The 17,474-nt window shown below is 43.2% G+C and overlaps 1 protein-coding gene across 1 annotated transcript in view; it reads right to left on the reverse strand.

Annotated features, from left to right (window-relative positions):
• LOC124712036 (glutathione S-transferase 1-1-like) overlaps positions 1-14,994 on the reverse strand; it is a 60,234-nt gene extending 45,240 nt beyond the window's left edge. Inside the window, exons 1-2 of the mRNA XM_047242327.1 lie at positions 14,802-14,994; positions 3,672-3,881 (exon numbers count right to left, since the gene is read on the reverse strand). Of these exons, the coding sequence (XP_047098283.1) occupies positions 3,672-3,874 (203 nt within the window). The 5' untranslated portion in view covers positions 3,875-3,881; positions 14,802-14,994. The remainder of the gene's footprint in view (positions 1-3,671; positions 3,882-14,801) is intronic.
• Between the last annotated feature and the right edge of the window lie 2,480 nt (positions 14,995-17,474).

The following is a 17,474-nucleotide window of genomic DNA, read 5'->3' on the forward strand; positions in this document are numbered from 1 at the left end:
GAAGCTACTGTTACACCAATTCTCAAATACAGATTTGACCTTGCTTTCTGTACCTGGACTTTGATTTGGATCACTGTGTGGTGTTGTGTAAGACAAATCTGATTTTCATTCATCAGAGCTGAGTTGGACTTGTGACAGTCATTTGTTATCAGTCAGAGAGAGAAGTCTGATTGTGGGATGTGGTTCAAGGCCACCCGCATGGCAGCCGGTGAGGCCGGCGGCGGAAGATGGTGAGCATTTGGTCAGCGGCAGATCGCTCCACGTGGACCACTCAGTTTCAAGCGGCTGGCAGTTCCGTGACTTCATGAGGGTTTACCCCATTCCAGCACACGGCTTGAAGACAATGCTTAATCCACGCTTGCATTGACTGCACACAAATGCAAACTAGTACAACAAAGTACGATACGGGAAATGAAAGGGGAATTGAGACGAATCATCCACAATGCTGATACGATTTATACGAATTTTACATCAAAAGATATTAAGTAAACAAGTCTGCAACATGTTTTGTTTATGTTTTGAATCAGTGTAGGTACAGAGTAAAGTGGGCACTCGTTTTAAAGATCTTGTCGAAACGCAACAATTGACAGACATGTATAATTTGCAGCATTAATACATCACTGGTAAAAAACCAATTATATTAATTTGCTTCTAATAATTAATTAAAACAAATAATACAAGACAGATACACGAACAACAAGGTAGTGTATGGTAGCGGGTGTCATTATACACATTTCAATATGATTCGTTTATGATATTTGCAATTACTATGATGTGTTGCCCTTTTAATTAATAAATCTTGCATAGTTTTGGCGATTTTTGTTTAACCTTTGGATACATGTAAATTATGATCAGCATTCAGAAAGAACGCTTAGAATCCATGCAGAAGAATAATATTGTTTAGTGGCGCAAATGGGCAAAAACTATTTTTGCACTCTGCAAAGATAATTGCAAAACATTAAAACATTAATTCTGGGCAAACTATTGCAGCTACAAATTTCTGTAACATGTGTTTAGTGATGGGAATTTGAGGAGGCATATAATGGTGCAAACATAATTAAGATTGCTCTTCTATGTAAAATATTTTGCAAAGAAGTGGTGATCAATGGAAAGCAGTTAGGTGACGTAGCTTGAGTAATTTCGGATTGAGGGTATTTAATCGGAGCTGAGACAAACCTCCAGGTCAGAGCCCTGTGCACCCTGCGCACCTTTGCTGACGTCGGACCTGTGTTGCTTGACACGACAGTATGGTGACGCTTTTACGATTCCAGAAGTGTTGAACTTAGCTGAATTTCGCGTGTGCAACCAAATGGGAGATATAATTATCACAAAGAATCTGGACTTAGGATATTTTCAATGTAGAGTACAGTAGGGACTGGGTTTTTTCATGCGATGTGTCTTTTGGTGATTGTTTTTGTAAGCAAATGGAACTTTGCTCCAAAATCGTACCTGTGGGACTCTGTTTACATTCGATTGCTGAAGCGCTACTGTAGGACTCTATTTTTGAGGATTTCGAATTGTGTTTTGGGATACCAACGGGACTTAGTTTCCACGTTAGACTCTAATTATTTTCACCAGGTTTAGGTGGTGGATTCTGAAACAGTACCATTGGACTTTAACGGTGTTTAAACGAGTCGCATCTTTGAATATTTTGTGGCATCTGACACTTATGCTTTTGGGCCAATGTCAAGTGAATTTTAAATCATCGGCATTAGGCCATGTTTGAGTGAACTGATCGTTTGCTAAATTTCAATCGACGTTATTCAGCATTCAGCAATTTTTATTGAAATAAGCTTGTTCAGTATCACTATTAGAAGATCGAGCAATAGTTGAAATGGCACGTATCAGTTTGGAAGATACCACAAGTGAAGGTAACACATTCGTTTGATTCGTCATTCGACTTCAGTCTCATTTGCTTACAAAAACAATCACCAAAAGACACAACACATGAAAAAACCCTGTCTCCAGGACCTATTGAAATAAGCTTGTTCAGTATCACTATTAGAAGATTGAGCAATAGTTAAAATGGCACGTATCAGTTTGGAAGATACCACCAGTGAACGTAACACATGCGTTCGATTCATCATTTGACTTCAGTCTCCAAGACTTGTACATTTGTACTTGTCAGACAGCAGAGATCATACCTGAGTTGCACGACAAGAGTCAGAGAGCAAAAGCATTTACAGCCCCATTCCCACTCCGCCAACTATCTCAGTTGGGGGCTCATCCCATACTGAAGCATTTGCAACCCTAGTCCCATTCCACCGACCATCGTAGACTCAAGCTACTTCTGATCTTAACATTCACTTTTGATTGTATTTTTGGTTATCAATGTATAGTCGCTCTTTGTGGCCGAGCGGTTCTAGGTGCTTCAGTCTGGAACCGCGCTGCTGCTATGGTCGCAGGTTCGATTCCTGCCTTGGGCATGGATGTGTATGATGTCCTTAGGTTAGTTAGGTTTAAGTAGTTCTAAGTCTAGGGGACTGATGACTTCAGATGTTAAGTCCTATAGTGCTCAGAGCCATTTAAACCATTTTTTTATAGTCGCTCTTGGATTCCATGTCATAAATGTTTTATAGCTGCTATTTGCCTAGTTATCATAGGACTATGACACATAAATAATCATTTTGTTACTTACCATATACCCTCATCTATAACTCAAAGTGTTGTCTGTAATGACTAGTACTATTAATCACATAGCTAATATGAAGGAAGACCTGAGCGGACTGGCAGTTGTCGCAAATGGTAAATAAATGTAATTTTTTTCTTGCAAATAGGTGGAAAGACCATTTCTTATTCAGTTATATGACCGGTAAATAAATACTGAAAATATAATACTTGTAAAATGTCTACGAATATGTGTCCAGAGTGACATAAATTAGAATGTCTAGCTGCAGGAAAAGCACATATGGGACACTGATTCAGTGGAAAAATCCTAAGAAAATGAAATCCACACATCAAAGAGGTAGCTTATTTAAAATAGCCCTGCTTAACCAATTCCTCAGTATTGCTCAGCAGTCTTGAACTTTACCAGGCAAGATTAGATGAGGGGATACAGGAGATCCAAAGAAGAGTCATGATTTTGTCGACGGTTCATTTAGTCAGCACAAAAGTATCATGATGAAGCTCACCAAACTCAAGTGGTAGCACTAGAAGAGCGGTGTTTTATATTGTAGAAAAGTATATGAGTAAAATTCCAATAACATTTGTTTGTGATTATGAATGATAGTTACAGTGGTGACATATACCAGAATAACAGTGTTATTTATCTACAAATCCTTGGTAAAAGCCTTCTGATATGGTCTGACTCATACAGTTTACTGGCTCATTTTGACTACTTTCCAGTCACATCACCACAACAAGTTAATAGCTATCAGTATGTCAAAGGTAGTTTGTTAATAATTAAATTTTGCTAGAAGTGTGCTCTATCTCTATATACATTCTCACATAACATGATAAGTTGTCTTTATTGGTTAATTCAAACATAGAATTCAAACAAGAGACAAGCCTGGCAACTTTTCTCCCACTGGTATGAATCATATGAAATTAAGATCATTGCAATTTGGCATTGAAATTTACAACACCCATTTTGCTGTATTTCCACATACTGTAATATTTTACACATGCACAAGCAAATACAGAATATCTCAGTGAAGTGCAAATTATCTCACCTCTCTGAAAGACAGAAACCATTATCATTTAGTGTTGGGACTGTATGTTGAGGATTCATTTTCAAAAACTCTGGTTTCAGATGGTCACCTGCTCGAAGATTGGTGAACTTTATGTTCAGCTTCACACCTATATCCTGAGCCACCATTTGAACTGTCATGCAAGGAGCACTGCCTGGCCAGTAGTAAAAGTCCATGGATGCCATTGTGAGTCTGTAAAAGTGAAAAAAAGACTTCAAAGAACATACAACTATGACGAAGCTGCTAATAGTTTTCGTACTGGGAAGACATGTGTGAGATCATTTTGGAGAGTGGACTTCTTCATAAATTGAATCTTTTCTAGAAAATTGTTGCAGGAGTATTTTTCATCCCAAAAAATTAGAGTGTTTTCATGCATCGCTCATTTATTCATTGTGTTCCATAGGTTCAATAAAGAATGATAACCTTCAGGGATGGGGTCACTCTTTGCTGCTTTGGATCACGTTCAGATTCCATCATATTGTTTCAAACGGTCCCTAGTGGTTCCATCCTTTACACAAGGGCAAAGGTTTTGGTCATACTACACTCCAGAGGACAATCAATTTGAATAGATGGCAGGTTCATCGTGTCCTTAGAGAATGGATGAATCATCCAGAGTGTGTCATCAATGTTAACATTTTCCAACACAATCGGCCCATTGTTCATTGCACTCTAAACCGTCATTTTCATCTGTGAAATATGTGTGAGAATCAAAGCCCCAAGGGAAGGGATGGTTTATTAACATCTTTGATGCCACCCCCTGAGGCCTTTTTGTGTTGATTCTGAGTGGTGGTGTGTCTGAAATGTTTTTCTCCTCTCCCTCCCCCCCCCCCTCCCCCCCCCCCCTCCTCCCATTAAGAAAACCACGTGATTTCAAAACTGGGCATCACGGTTCTGACCTCCATCACAAAGGAATCAAGAGAAGGTGTGAAATATAGGTAAGAAAGATTGTGACAACTTTCCCATCAAGTGACATAGCCACAGTGCTGTTGGACAAACTTTGGTGAAATTTGATGCTATGTGAGATTAGTAACCCACCTCACATGAAATTCTGATCTCTGGTGTCTTTTCCTGTATGTGTCAACACACTGCTGTCCAAAGCATTGTCAAGCTGGAGGGTGACGTTGTATGGCACCACACCTTTGCACGATTGTGGAGAAAGGTTGTAGACACCTTTGATACAAATTTCAACCTTCCGCATTGCAATGGGAGACAAGTATGGGGTTTCTATAAACTGACACTTTAATTCTGTTGCACATTGTATATGATCAAACAATTTGTGGCAGTGGCTAATAAAGTATATTTTTAATTCACTTGTGAATGGCTTAGAATTACCAATTTCATGTTTTGTATTACTTGGTAGTTTGTTGAATATCTTTGTACCAGACTACTTAATTCCACTTTGAAACCAACATAATTAGCTGAAGATCACATGAAACTTCTTTGTCTCTTATTCTAATTGTAGGAATTACATTTTGGCCAAAACTGATGTTTATTATCAGTTTCAGTAATAGAAAGTTATAAGGAGTAAAACTTCTGGGAAGTGGGTGTAAGAATTCCAAGATAGTTAAAGAGACCTCTGCAAGATGTCCACTTATCTACTTTACACAATATTCTCATAATTGCTCATTTCTGTTGAATAAACACTATTCTTGCTTTATGTTCCCTACACCAGAAGACAATTCCATAAGACAATGTGGAGTAAAAATAAACATAGTGAGCCAAAACCTTCATCTTCACATCAATACAATGAGAGATAATTCTTAGTGTAAAAGATGCTGAACTGAGTTTCTTCTTTAGTTTCCATTTTAGCTTTTCCTCCATTTGGACTCTTAAGAAAATTTACACAAAATTGTAATGTGGCTCATCAACAATTCTAATCTGAAATTCTTTTTTAGCTTTAGTAAATGGTATAGTACATGATGATACAAATTTTCAGTGAATTATCTGACAGTGAAAAAATTTACGGTACTGGTATTCAGTAAGTATTTATTTTTTGAACCACACTGACATGTTGATCAATTTGCACTTCAAAATAGCACATTGTTGGTTAAAAAATAGATGCCCAGTAGCATATGAGGGGGTACCCCAAAAAAATGGAATTACTTATAAAAACAAATTATTTTCAAATTGTGTACAAAACAACTTTATCCTTTTCAAAATACTCTCCATTACAACTAATAGATTTGTCCCGGATCTTGGGCATATCTTCCTCAATCGACTTCGAAGCTCTTGCTCGAGCGCAAACAAATGGTGACTCCTTGGCGAGCCTTTTATCTGAGAATAATCACTCTCTGCGCCTGGCGCACAAGATGATCACCGGCACATGCTCGGAGCTATGATGTGACACTTCCACTGGCGTGCCACGCCCCCTCATCCCCTCCTCTTTGCATGGCTCGGTGTTTGACGCACTGCACAGTCTCGGCCACCCGAGCATTTGCGCAACTACGCACATCATCGCCAAGCGTTTCGTAGGGCCTTCGCTTCGTAAAGACTGTCGCGACTGGTGTCGCACTTGTTTTTCGTGCCAGTGGTCCAAAGTCAGACGCCACTCCACACCCCCCCTCAGGCGTCTTCCACTCTCCTTCTGGAAGACTCCATCATATCCACATCGACATTGTCGGCCCCCTTCCCCAGGTGGATGGTTACCGATACTTGCTTACTTTTATCGACAGAACAACTAGATGGGTCAGGGAACCCCTCTGGCCGATATTTCGGCCGAAACAGTCGCCAACGCTGTCCTCTCCACATGGGTCACACGTTTTGGCTGCCCCAAAACCATTACTACATACCAAGGTCGTCAATTCAAGGCTGTCCTCTTCACAAAAATGTGCAAGCTCTTCGGCGTTGGCCGCATTCGCACGTCAGCCTACCACCCCAAATCAAATGGCTTAGTGGAGCGATGGCACCGCACATTAAAGACGGCGCTAATGTGCCACGAGGAACGGTGGTTACATGCCCTCCCGTGGGTACTGCTAGGCCTCCGTTCTGTATATAAAGTTGGCCTGCAGTGCTCAGTGGCTGAACTGCTCTATGGCGAGCCGTTGACCCTACCAGCCGAGTTTGTCGAGCCTTCACCACTCCAAGATACCATCGAATACCCAGTGCTAATCTAGAACATACAGCAGACGATACGAGCACAGAGAGCACCCACTCCGAAAGCACATACTCCGCCTAAAACATTTGTGCACGCCGATGCTTAGGGACGATACAGTGCACATCGCTCTGCAACCCCCATACACAGGCCCTTACAGGGTACTTAGGCACTCGTTGAATACATTTGACATCTGTATCAAAGGCAAACCCTCGATAGTGTCAGTGTCTCGACTAAAGCCGCCGTGGGTCACTGCAGACAACACCTCCAGCGACTCGATGCCACCGACCACGACGGACGATGACCTCCACACCGCCGCCTCCTCAAGGGACGACACGCCGGCCATGCCCCCTTCCCCAACGCCAGGAACCCTCACTGGGCAGAGACCAGGGTCCACACCCTTCACCCCACCCTCTCCTGCTACGCCCGTCACACACTTCTCACCAGACATTCAACAACCCACTACCATCCCCATCGACATCTCACACTTTGCACCATCTGACATCTGTATAACTACCACAAATGATTTTCTCTTAAACATCCACGCTCCCCCCCCCCCCCCCCCCCCTTCCGCCAATGATGAGACACCAACTTTCCGTTCTCCACTCCTCACCAATCCCCAATTCCTTAGATCCTTCCTTCCCACATTCAACCTTTCATTGAAGCCATGGGGACACTGTACGTGTTGTACCCCGTGTCTCCGTCTATTCTCCCCACCCCCTCTGTCATCACCTCACGAACCGGTCGCCACATACTCCCACTGGTGTGGCACCATGATTACATTTTTCCATCCAAACGGCTCGAAGCCCGGCCCCGGCCCGCCCATTTCCCCCTCCGGACGAAGACAGCGCAACACGTGCACCATCCCCCCACAAGAGCCAGAGCCTCGTGCTCCGCACTGCAAGGGGAGGGGGGGGGGGGCTCTGTGGCAACACTGATTGATGTGCCATAACATCTCTGGCGCACAAAAATTCTTCGGGCCAAGGCAGCCATTATGTTCTGTCTATGTGATACTTTCGATGTGTAATGACGTATATCTGAAGTGTGACAATAAATATGCTCATTGTTTTAACAAGTGGATCAACGGGTTGTTATTTATACCGATAAGGACCCAAAATTCCACAGGCTGATTTCCAAAACAACTCAGTTTTTTAATCACAAATACGGAAGAACGAAAAGAGGAGCTTCAAATCTTAGTGAAATGAGTATATAAAGAACCAATTACAAAAAGGTTATGTGCATGCCTTATTCTATGTACAGTAGTATAAGCTTTAAACGTACATCAGTGATCAAATTTGTGCTAATAACTGTATGTTTCAACATTTAAACCATTTATATACACATGTGGCGTCTCTGGTGCAGAGTGCTCTATCTTTGGCACCTTCCTTTTTTGGACTGGTTGTTCTTGTGTAAACTTTCAGCATGTAGATGTGTAACAGCCATTCTTTGTTATATGTACAAGTGACCAGTAAATGTGTATTCAATATTAAGTGTGTTATCTCTCAACTAATCTTCCGTGATAATCACAGTGGTGGCCCTGGCACGATCATCGTCTCGTGTTATTTGTGCTTGTTTTCGTCATTCTCAAACATCATGTACCAGACTGCATTTTTTCCACCACAATGGATGTACCAATGTCTTTCAGTGCAAGGGTAATGGGTCCCATCAACTATGCCGCTTGCGACCATGAGTGGACAAGTGTACCACCTGCTTCGAACTCGGTTAAAAGTAAATAGTTATCTATCCCTGGCCACGCCAGCAGCCACCTAACCTTACCCAGTTCAACATGGCCACCGCCTGGTGTGGCAGCACAACAGCCACAACATGGACAGTGCCTGCCACCTAACCACAATGTGGACGACCTTCCAGTTAAAGACACTGTGGTTTATCCTTCACATACGTCATTACCTTTGGGATGGCTTGACGTGCCAACAAAGTTCCAGGACTGTGAATCGAACATTTCTATACATGGTGTAGCACATTTTAATTTACGTAGTATCACAGCACCTCCCCCCGCACACTGTTTCAGTGACGACGGTTGTCTTGACTGCATTGGTTTCTGTGACTGTCACATCGTGGTTGCACCACGACCGCCTTCCGCTCACTTCCGTAACAGCACCAGCCATTCCACCCATGCTGGTTACCGGGTCCGCCATCCCATTACTCCACCATAACTGCCCCCCCTCTCTCTGTTGCATTGGTCCTGGCTGCTACACCTGCACTGTGTTCTTTGTCAGACTTGCCAATTGGACACACCTTGCCAGTTTATACGCCCACTCCCTCCATATCATGTGCTGCATATGGCCACTACCCCACCCAGACCTCAGGCAATGCACCGTTCACCACTACTGCACTCCCAGTGTCAGAGGCATCCTGCTCTGCCCGCATCAATCATCTGCCAGAGCTTCCTCAACATGTGTTACCAGGCAGGTTCCCTAAGCTTCCTGCATTGCAAAAAGACAACCCAAAAACTTGGTTCGCCTTCGTAGACCACCACCTGGACATCCACAGCATTTCCAATGACGGCGCAAGTTTTGTCTGCCTGGTGAGCCATCTCCATGCACATACGGACTCATCAGCGACTTGCTCCTCTCCACCTCGCACAAATATTCGATGGCTAAATCACTGCTTATTGAATGCCTTTCCTGCCTTCCAGCAGTGGCTATCCATCACATCATCCAAGAGGAGCATCTCAATTACCGCACTCCTTCACAATTTTGGCAGCACCTATGTGCATTAATCGACGACCAAGCATTGTTTGACACTGCCCTTTGGACGTTGTGGATGGTCAAAATGCCTTTGGATCTGCAGCTTCATCTACTGTCTCACATCACTGATCCACTCAAGGTTTGGTTACACAAGGCGGATCAGGCTTATGCCACCATTCGTCAACGATGCTGCCTGTCACTACCGACATCTTGTCCACCCTCAATTGGCTCACCTGTGCCTCTGGTTCCGCACTCTGCTGGCAGATGCTGGTGCGCTCACCTCGGCGCCTCAGATGCCCTTCAGGAGCTGCCACCTAGCAGCCTACAGGATCTACTGTCAGTGGGCTCCTGACAGCCTCCGACCTCGCCCGAGCAGTGGCCCAATCGGCTACTGGCCCCACTGCAGTCAGCTGCAACCCCCACCTACACTGCATCGTCCTCCAAACTGGCCTACCCACTGTGCTGGTTCCACGCTACTTACGGGGATGCCACTCGCAACTGCCGTGCGCCCTGCACCTATCCAAACAAGACTAGCAGGCACGTTTAAGTCCCACATCCCACCATGTACCTTCACGGTGCCTATCTTCTGACGCTGCACCACTCACTTCAGCGACTTCACGCCTCTATGCCACAGATGTCTCGACTGGCATCTGCGTTCTCGTCAACACTGGTGGCTGACGTTAACATCATACCAGCCAAGCACGATGTCGACGCGCTGTCCCCCTCTACCCTCACCTTGATCGCCGCCATCCATTCTCCTATTGCATTCCAAGCCTCCATCAAGATGTCACTCCACCTCTCACCAGTTCACGCCTTACCTTGGACCTTCCACACTGCCGATGTCGATAAACCTGTGACTGGGTTGGACTTTCTACACCATTACGAACTTTCACCAGACCTGCAGGCCACTGCACTCCACCACGTGTCTGGCTCTACAGTTCCATGCACACCTGAGTTCAGCACCACTCCACTCTCTGCTTCCTTGGCTACACTTTCCATGTGTAGGGACCGACGACCGTCGCAGTCTGGTCCCTTTAATCCCACAAACCAACCAACCTTTCCATGTGTGGTTCCCTGGTCAAGTGCACAACCACACAGCTCTCTGATTTGTTGTATGTGCACTCCCAGATTGATGAACTCTGCACCCAGAAAGATGACTTAATTGCCATCACCTCTGACAAATTGTCACATGCACAGCATACCATACATCGCCTATCTGCAGGCCCACAGTGAGGCGGCCCTGCACATGCCTCTACAGCGTCTTCTCGCCAACCTGCTCCAATGTCGAGCATTCCACTGACTGTTGTTTTCTTCACATCACTGCGGATGAATCTCCAAGATGCTCCTGTGTGCGCCCCTCCAGATTCTTCACTCTGCTTCACTCCTGCATTGCGCCTTCTGTTGCCAACTGAAGCTGACGCCCTGCCTATGTCACCCTGATTCATCAAGGAGAGTGAACTAATGTTGCCTGTGGGTACCTTCTTGGTCCCTCATGTTGACTTCCCTACGCGATTATTGGCTATCAATAATGGCACTTGCTATAAGATATGCACCACTGATGGCCGACCTGTTCGTTATAAGGCCAGGCGCCTTAACACTTCCAAACTTTTGCACACTATGGAGAGCATTCGGGCATCCTCCATTCCCCCGATAGCAACTGGTCTTCCCATGTTCACCTTGTTCCCAAAAACGACAGCTCCTTATGCATGTGTGGGGACTACAAGTCCCTTAATGCCAGCACCATTATCAATAACTACCCCATACCACACATCCAAGATTTCACACAGTTGCTTCATGGTTCTACCTTTTTCTCTGTATTAGATTGTTCCAAAGCATATCACCAGATTCCTGTGCGTTCACCGGATATTCTGAAGATGGCCATCACCACACCCTTCAGCCTATTTGAATACTGTTACATGCCTTATGGATTGAAAAATGTTGCGCTCCCTCTGTATTTTGCTTACGCTTACTTAGACATCATCCTTACCTTTTCCTCCTCTGCTGAGGAGCATCAAGTTCACCTCGCTTCAGTCCGTTTGGACCTCACTGCCAATGGCTTCGTGATCAACCATGATAAATCTTAACTATGTTCCGCATCTGTTACCTTCATTGGCCATTCCATCTCTGCCGACGGCCTCCAACTGACGAGTTCTTGTGTCGAATTCCCTCTGCCTGACAGCTCTATCATTTTCTGAGTATGGCAAACTTTTACCACCGACATATTCCTGAAACTGCCTTCGTTCAAATGGCCCTCACTAACGCTCTCTCTGCCAAGCACATTACTGGAAAATGGAAGTTGGAGTGGACCCAGCCTATGTTTGACGCTTTTGGTAACCTTAAAACTGCCCTAGCCAAATCCATAACACTCACCCACCCTGACCCTGAGGCCCGTGTCTCAATCATGACTAATGCCACTGTCTCAGCTGTGGGTGCTTTTTTTACAGCAGCACACTGCCAACTCCACCCAGCCCCTCCGCTTCTTTTCCAAGAAACTGACTAAGAGCCTGTTCAAGTGGTCAGCATTTGACCGTGAGCTGCTCACAGTGTATGAGGCTATTAAACATTTTCATTGTGACCTTGAGGAGTGACCCTATATCGATCACAAACCACTCGTGGATGCTGCTTCTAATCCTGTTGAAGACCTTCCACCCAGGCATTTCCGCCATTTGAACTACATCTGTCAGCACTCTTCTGACGCATGATATATCTGTGACATGGAGAACATTGTGGCAGACTACCTTTTCTGCATCTGCGTGTTAACCGCATCACTGGACCTAGAGGAGCTCGCCTGACTACAAGCTGATGACGACAATATACAGCAACTAAGATCAGACAATGGCTCATCGCTCTCTGTCCAGCCCCATATACTGTTACCTGATTCAGCAATCCCTGTCCTTTGTGACACATCTATAGGCGCACTTCGCCCCCTGGTCCCCACCACCCTTTGTCACTGGGTCTTTACCACCTTGCATGGCTTAGCTTACTCTGGGACACAGGCCATGACGTGGCCTGGTGTGAAGCACGACTGTTGCACTTGGAGCCATGCATGCGTTCCATGCCAGTGCAGCAAGGTTGGCAGGCGAGCCCAACCTCCTCTGGACATGTTTAACATCCTGAACGGGCATTTTCAACATGTCCATATTGACGTCATTGGTCCCCTTCCTCTGTCTGAGGGCTACAGATATATCCTATCAGTTCTCGACCGTGTGACCCGTTGGGTTGAGGTGGTCCCCCCTTACTGACATCACGGCCGAGACTGTCGTCCATCCCTTCAGCAATTTGGGTTGCTCACTTTGGCTGTCCCCTATCTCTCACCAATTTGAGTCCACCCTGTTCACACGACTCTGTGTACTCTGTGGCATCGCCAAGTTTCATACCACACCTTACCACCAGCAGGCGAACGGCCTCTTTGAGTGGTGGCACCGAAGACTACCCTAATGTGCCACGGGGGCCTATGGTCAGAAGCATACCCTTAGGAACTTTCAAGCACCTAAAACAAATAAGGTAGTTCTAATTAAACACATATTTTCAGTGGACAAGTATTTGTTCCACATATTTACGTGATGTTGTTGATCAGCTTTAACATCAAACTGTCTAAGTTACCATGTAGTATTGTATGAAAGCTATGAGAGAAGACATTATAGAGCAGAAAGATCTTGGGTCTCTTATAGCACTGCTGCTGATAAATAGCTTATAACACCATTTCCGTCTATTAAACAAATGAAACTCCAGGTAAGAATATCAACAATATAGGAAAAGAGAGATTACTACTTACTGTAAAGAAGACACATTAAGTTGCAGACAGGAACAATTAAAAGACACTTGCATAAAGCTTTTGGGCACAGCCTTCATCAGCAAAAAAGAAACACATGCCACCCATACAAACAAGCAAGCACATCTCATGCACACAGGACCGGGCATTCTGAGCTGAGGTGCTGGAGTTGGTGCTCATGTGTGCAAGATGTGTACTTTCTTATTTATGTTGATTCCAATTCCTTCAGATATATTCCAAATTTAACACTGTTTCAAGAAATTTTTATTAATTTACGTCTTTTGAACAAGATTTTTTGTTATGAGATCTCAGGCTCTGGATACAAGATTTTTTGTATTTTTAAACTATGTTCAGTGTAAAGCGTGCAGTAATTACTGATGCCATTGGTTAGTTCACACTATTATCACACACGTGTGGTTTAGTTAGTCACCTTATTTGTTTTTTGTACATAAGCTTTTAAAACTATAAAATAATAAATAAAATGACAAAGCATATGAATTATAAAATAAAGTTAATACATGTTGTTAATCCATCTGACATGTAATCCATCATACTAGATTAGTATGTCATACACTGAAACCAGCTCCACTACGCCTATTTATAGATTCATGTAGGACAGTATAAAAAAATTATTCACAAAATAATAAAATACAGGTCACTTACGTTAAAAAACACAAGAAATTAATTACAAACTGATGTTATTTTGTTTGACTTTTTTGTCGATTTCTTAGTGAGGTTTTGTACTGGGTTGTACATGTATGGGTGGTTTTTAAACACTGAAATTTCTCATATGTTTCCTATCAAAGCCCACCAAAATACTCCCAGAAACAATTTTTTTTCCGTTGAAATATTTGGTTAAAACATAACCTTACAGCAATAATATACCTCTTTAGACACTGAAACATCAGAGAAAGAGTAATGAGACTACTGAGTTTCTGAAGACTTATGGTATAATTACAATCTCATTTTTCTTACAATACGTTTTTGAACAGCAATATTTCCTAACTTGCAACATTTTGGGATAAGGTAAAGTGCTCTTTTTATTGGGAACTTTAAAATGCAGCATATTATTTCTGTGACATACACTTACTAGTCAGGTCAAAATGTTGTGTGTGCGTGTGGTCTTATAAATCCGAATATTTATTCCAATACAACATTTGTGTAAAAATTTTTGTATCGTGGTAATCAACGAAATGTTAATTTTATTTTAACCTAGAAGAACAAGAAAAATACATTTTGAAGGTTGCTCTTCCAATTTCATGTAACTATTGTGATAGACTAGAGAGTAAAGGGACAAAAATGCGTTTGTGTTAGGAGTGATACTGAAGCAAGTGCGTTGTTGCACCTTGTTTCACCATGTTCCATTTAGTGCACTTTCGCACTGACACCTGTTTCTGAGACAGGCATTATGCACTGCCCCCTCTCCCCCCCCCCCCCCCCCCCCTCCCCGCGTGCTCCAAATAACATTTTCACAAAAGCATGTACATTTTTACAAGTACGAAGCAAACACACAGAACATTATCAAGCCCTATATTCCCTACCTAAGAAAGGAACAATATACTTTGCAGAAGCCACCACAATCAGAGAAGCACAAAAAAAAGTTAAAAGAAAACCAGCTTCCTGCCTTCTGCCTGCGAAAGGAAGGCTTTCCTCAACTGTGAATATGCGTTATTGGCAAAGTGTCATTTCTACAGTTGTATTTCATCCTAGTAGCAAAGTCAATTACGGAACAGTTGTGTATTGTCAAAATCGTTCAGGTGGCGACATTGCGTTTGAATCACACAAGGACTGCTGATATTTTTAAAAACATCAGGAATCCGATATATCGATTTTCATGAAAATATCGCTACTAGCCCTCGATGTCTCGGAAGAAGCTTCGATATATTTCGTTAAATCAATGTAGTACATTGATTATGTACCATCTTATGAAAATATCGGCGCGCATTGTAAATATACGTCCGAGTTTAGAGCTATATATTTATGTATTGCATTATTATTATATATTCCTTACATCAAACAGCTAGCAGCCTGTTTATCCCCCTTAGAGCAAGGTTTTCAAGGAAACCGATGCACGTTCACGCTTAGTGATAACCACTTTGCTAACAGTGGTAACTGCATCAAAGTGGCACAATAAAAGTTGTCCGATGTATATGTCGTTTGGTTTCGCCACGTACCGGATTTACCCAGAACACCTCATGTCGACTTCCCTGTTTTATCATTTCTGTAAATTCTGGCGACCTAGCAGTCGTAACATCAAAATGGCATGAATGTTGCAGTTTCTGCCAGTAGCTCCAAGTGCGGATTGCATCAGCATTTCCCCTCACACGTCTCGCTCCATCGCTAAGACCAATCCTGTCATTTAGATTTTTGTTCATCATTTTCAGCAACTGTTTCTGGTCGTCCTTCAGCGTTGGTAGCTTCCATCTGTAGGACAATTTTCGCATTTTGAAGCCTTCGTGCAGGATTGTGTACACAGATCAAACGGAATATCAGCTTAGGAGGCGGTTTGTATCACATTCATTCGGCGATCCTCCAAAGCAACTTTCTCCACTTGCTAAATCATGTCGTCACACTGGGTGGTGCGACCTCGAGATTGTCTTGGTTTGTTGTCACGTGACGTTCTGCTTTCTTTGAACTATCACATTCGTCAACACACATTAGACACATCCATTTATCACCCAACTGGTGGGAAATTTCAGTCGGTGTCACACTACACAAATGGAGAAAAAGAATTATTACATACTTTTCTTGTAATGAAAACGTTACCATCTTCGACAGAAAAACCAGTCATCACTCTCGCCACTGTCCCTAGTTTCCTTCCCTGCTCACTGATCCTTGTCCTCTGCCGCTCCTCCACCACCATATTGCCCTGTCAGGGCTCTCTTCCCCTTCTAATTCCCTCCATACACTCCCTAAGTCTTGGTTCGGAACTGGATCCCACTCCACTCTTCCCCCATCCATCATCGAAACATTCGCCCAAACACACCCTCTCTCACATACTACCTTTAAATGCTACGTTCTCACGATACCCTTCCCCCTGGCATTCTATACCCACTCATCTTCAGTCATCTATGTATCTCTTTTAACTAGTCACTCATCGACCTTCCTGATTAATTTCCTGCCACTGTCTATCGTTTTTTTATCTTTGTGTACGACTCTCATTTTCCATTCATGCGTATCCATATTTAAATTCATCACTGAATCAATCTTCTAGGTTTTAACTGATGTAACTGGCGTTCTGTCTTGTCAAATGCCATGTCCAACTTGTTTTTTTAATTTTTGTCTCATGTGGCTGAAGAGCGGAAAATTGTATCCACTAACAGCCTCCCCTCCCCCCCCCCCCCTGCCCATATGGCGACAATAAGGGAAAAAAAATCTCGCCACTGTTACTAGAGTTTTGTGTGCCATACAGTGCTGCAATCTGCGCCACGCATTCACAAAGAGTGTGTACGTATTGTAAAACAAACCACATGTTTCTATCTGAAAAAAATCAGAGGTTTTATAACTGGAATGCAAATCGTATATGTTCTGTACCCGTTAGTCATATTTGGTACTGGTTCCACGCACTTGAGGAGATTCGAAAATGGGATGCACAAATTATTTGTAAGCCATCTCCTTTGCAGACTGACTGTATTTTCCCTCTATCCTGCCAATGCACCGATGACTCCAACATGCTTTACGTATGACTGAGGCTATGGGACCATTCCACTTCATGTTTCTACGAATTATTAAGCTCATGTGTTTATATAAGTTGACTGATTACAATTGTGAATACACTGATATTTCTGTCCTAGAATACTTTGATTTTACATTCTGAAAAGCCTCAGTTTTGAATTTCTGGCCATTTGAAATAAACTGGTAGTCTCTGCGTCACGTTGAAGTCATATCAAGATCTGACAGAATTTTTTTGCTGTATTATTCAGATACGAGGGTAAGTCCATTATTATCCGCAATTTAGTTATATTTTTGTTTATTTTGGTAGAACTGTCGTTTTACGTTGATAAGCATGCTTATTTGTTGTTAATCTTTGCAATTTTCAAGCTGCTTGGTTAGTTTCGTTACCGCTGTCGTGCTGTTAATCATGACTACTCCTCTGTCTATTTGCACCAAAGAAGAGCATCGTTCAGTGATGCGTTTTTTGTGGTCGGAAGGCGTATCAGGGGCCGAAATTTATCGCAGACTTTCGGTAGAGTATGGGAACAGTGTTTTGCCAC

The sequence above is a fragment of the Schistocerca piceifrons genome, chromosome 8 (genome assembly GCF_021461385.2).
Source record: "Schistocerca piceifrons isolate TAMUIC-IGC-003096 chromosome 8, iqSchPice1.1, whole genome shotgun sequence".
NCBI classification, from domain to species: Eukaryota; Metazoa; Arthropoda; class Insecta; order Orthoptera; family Acrididae; genus Schistocerca; species Schistocerca piceifrons.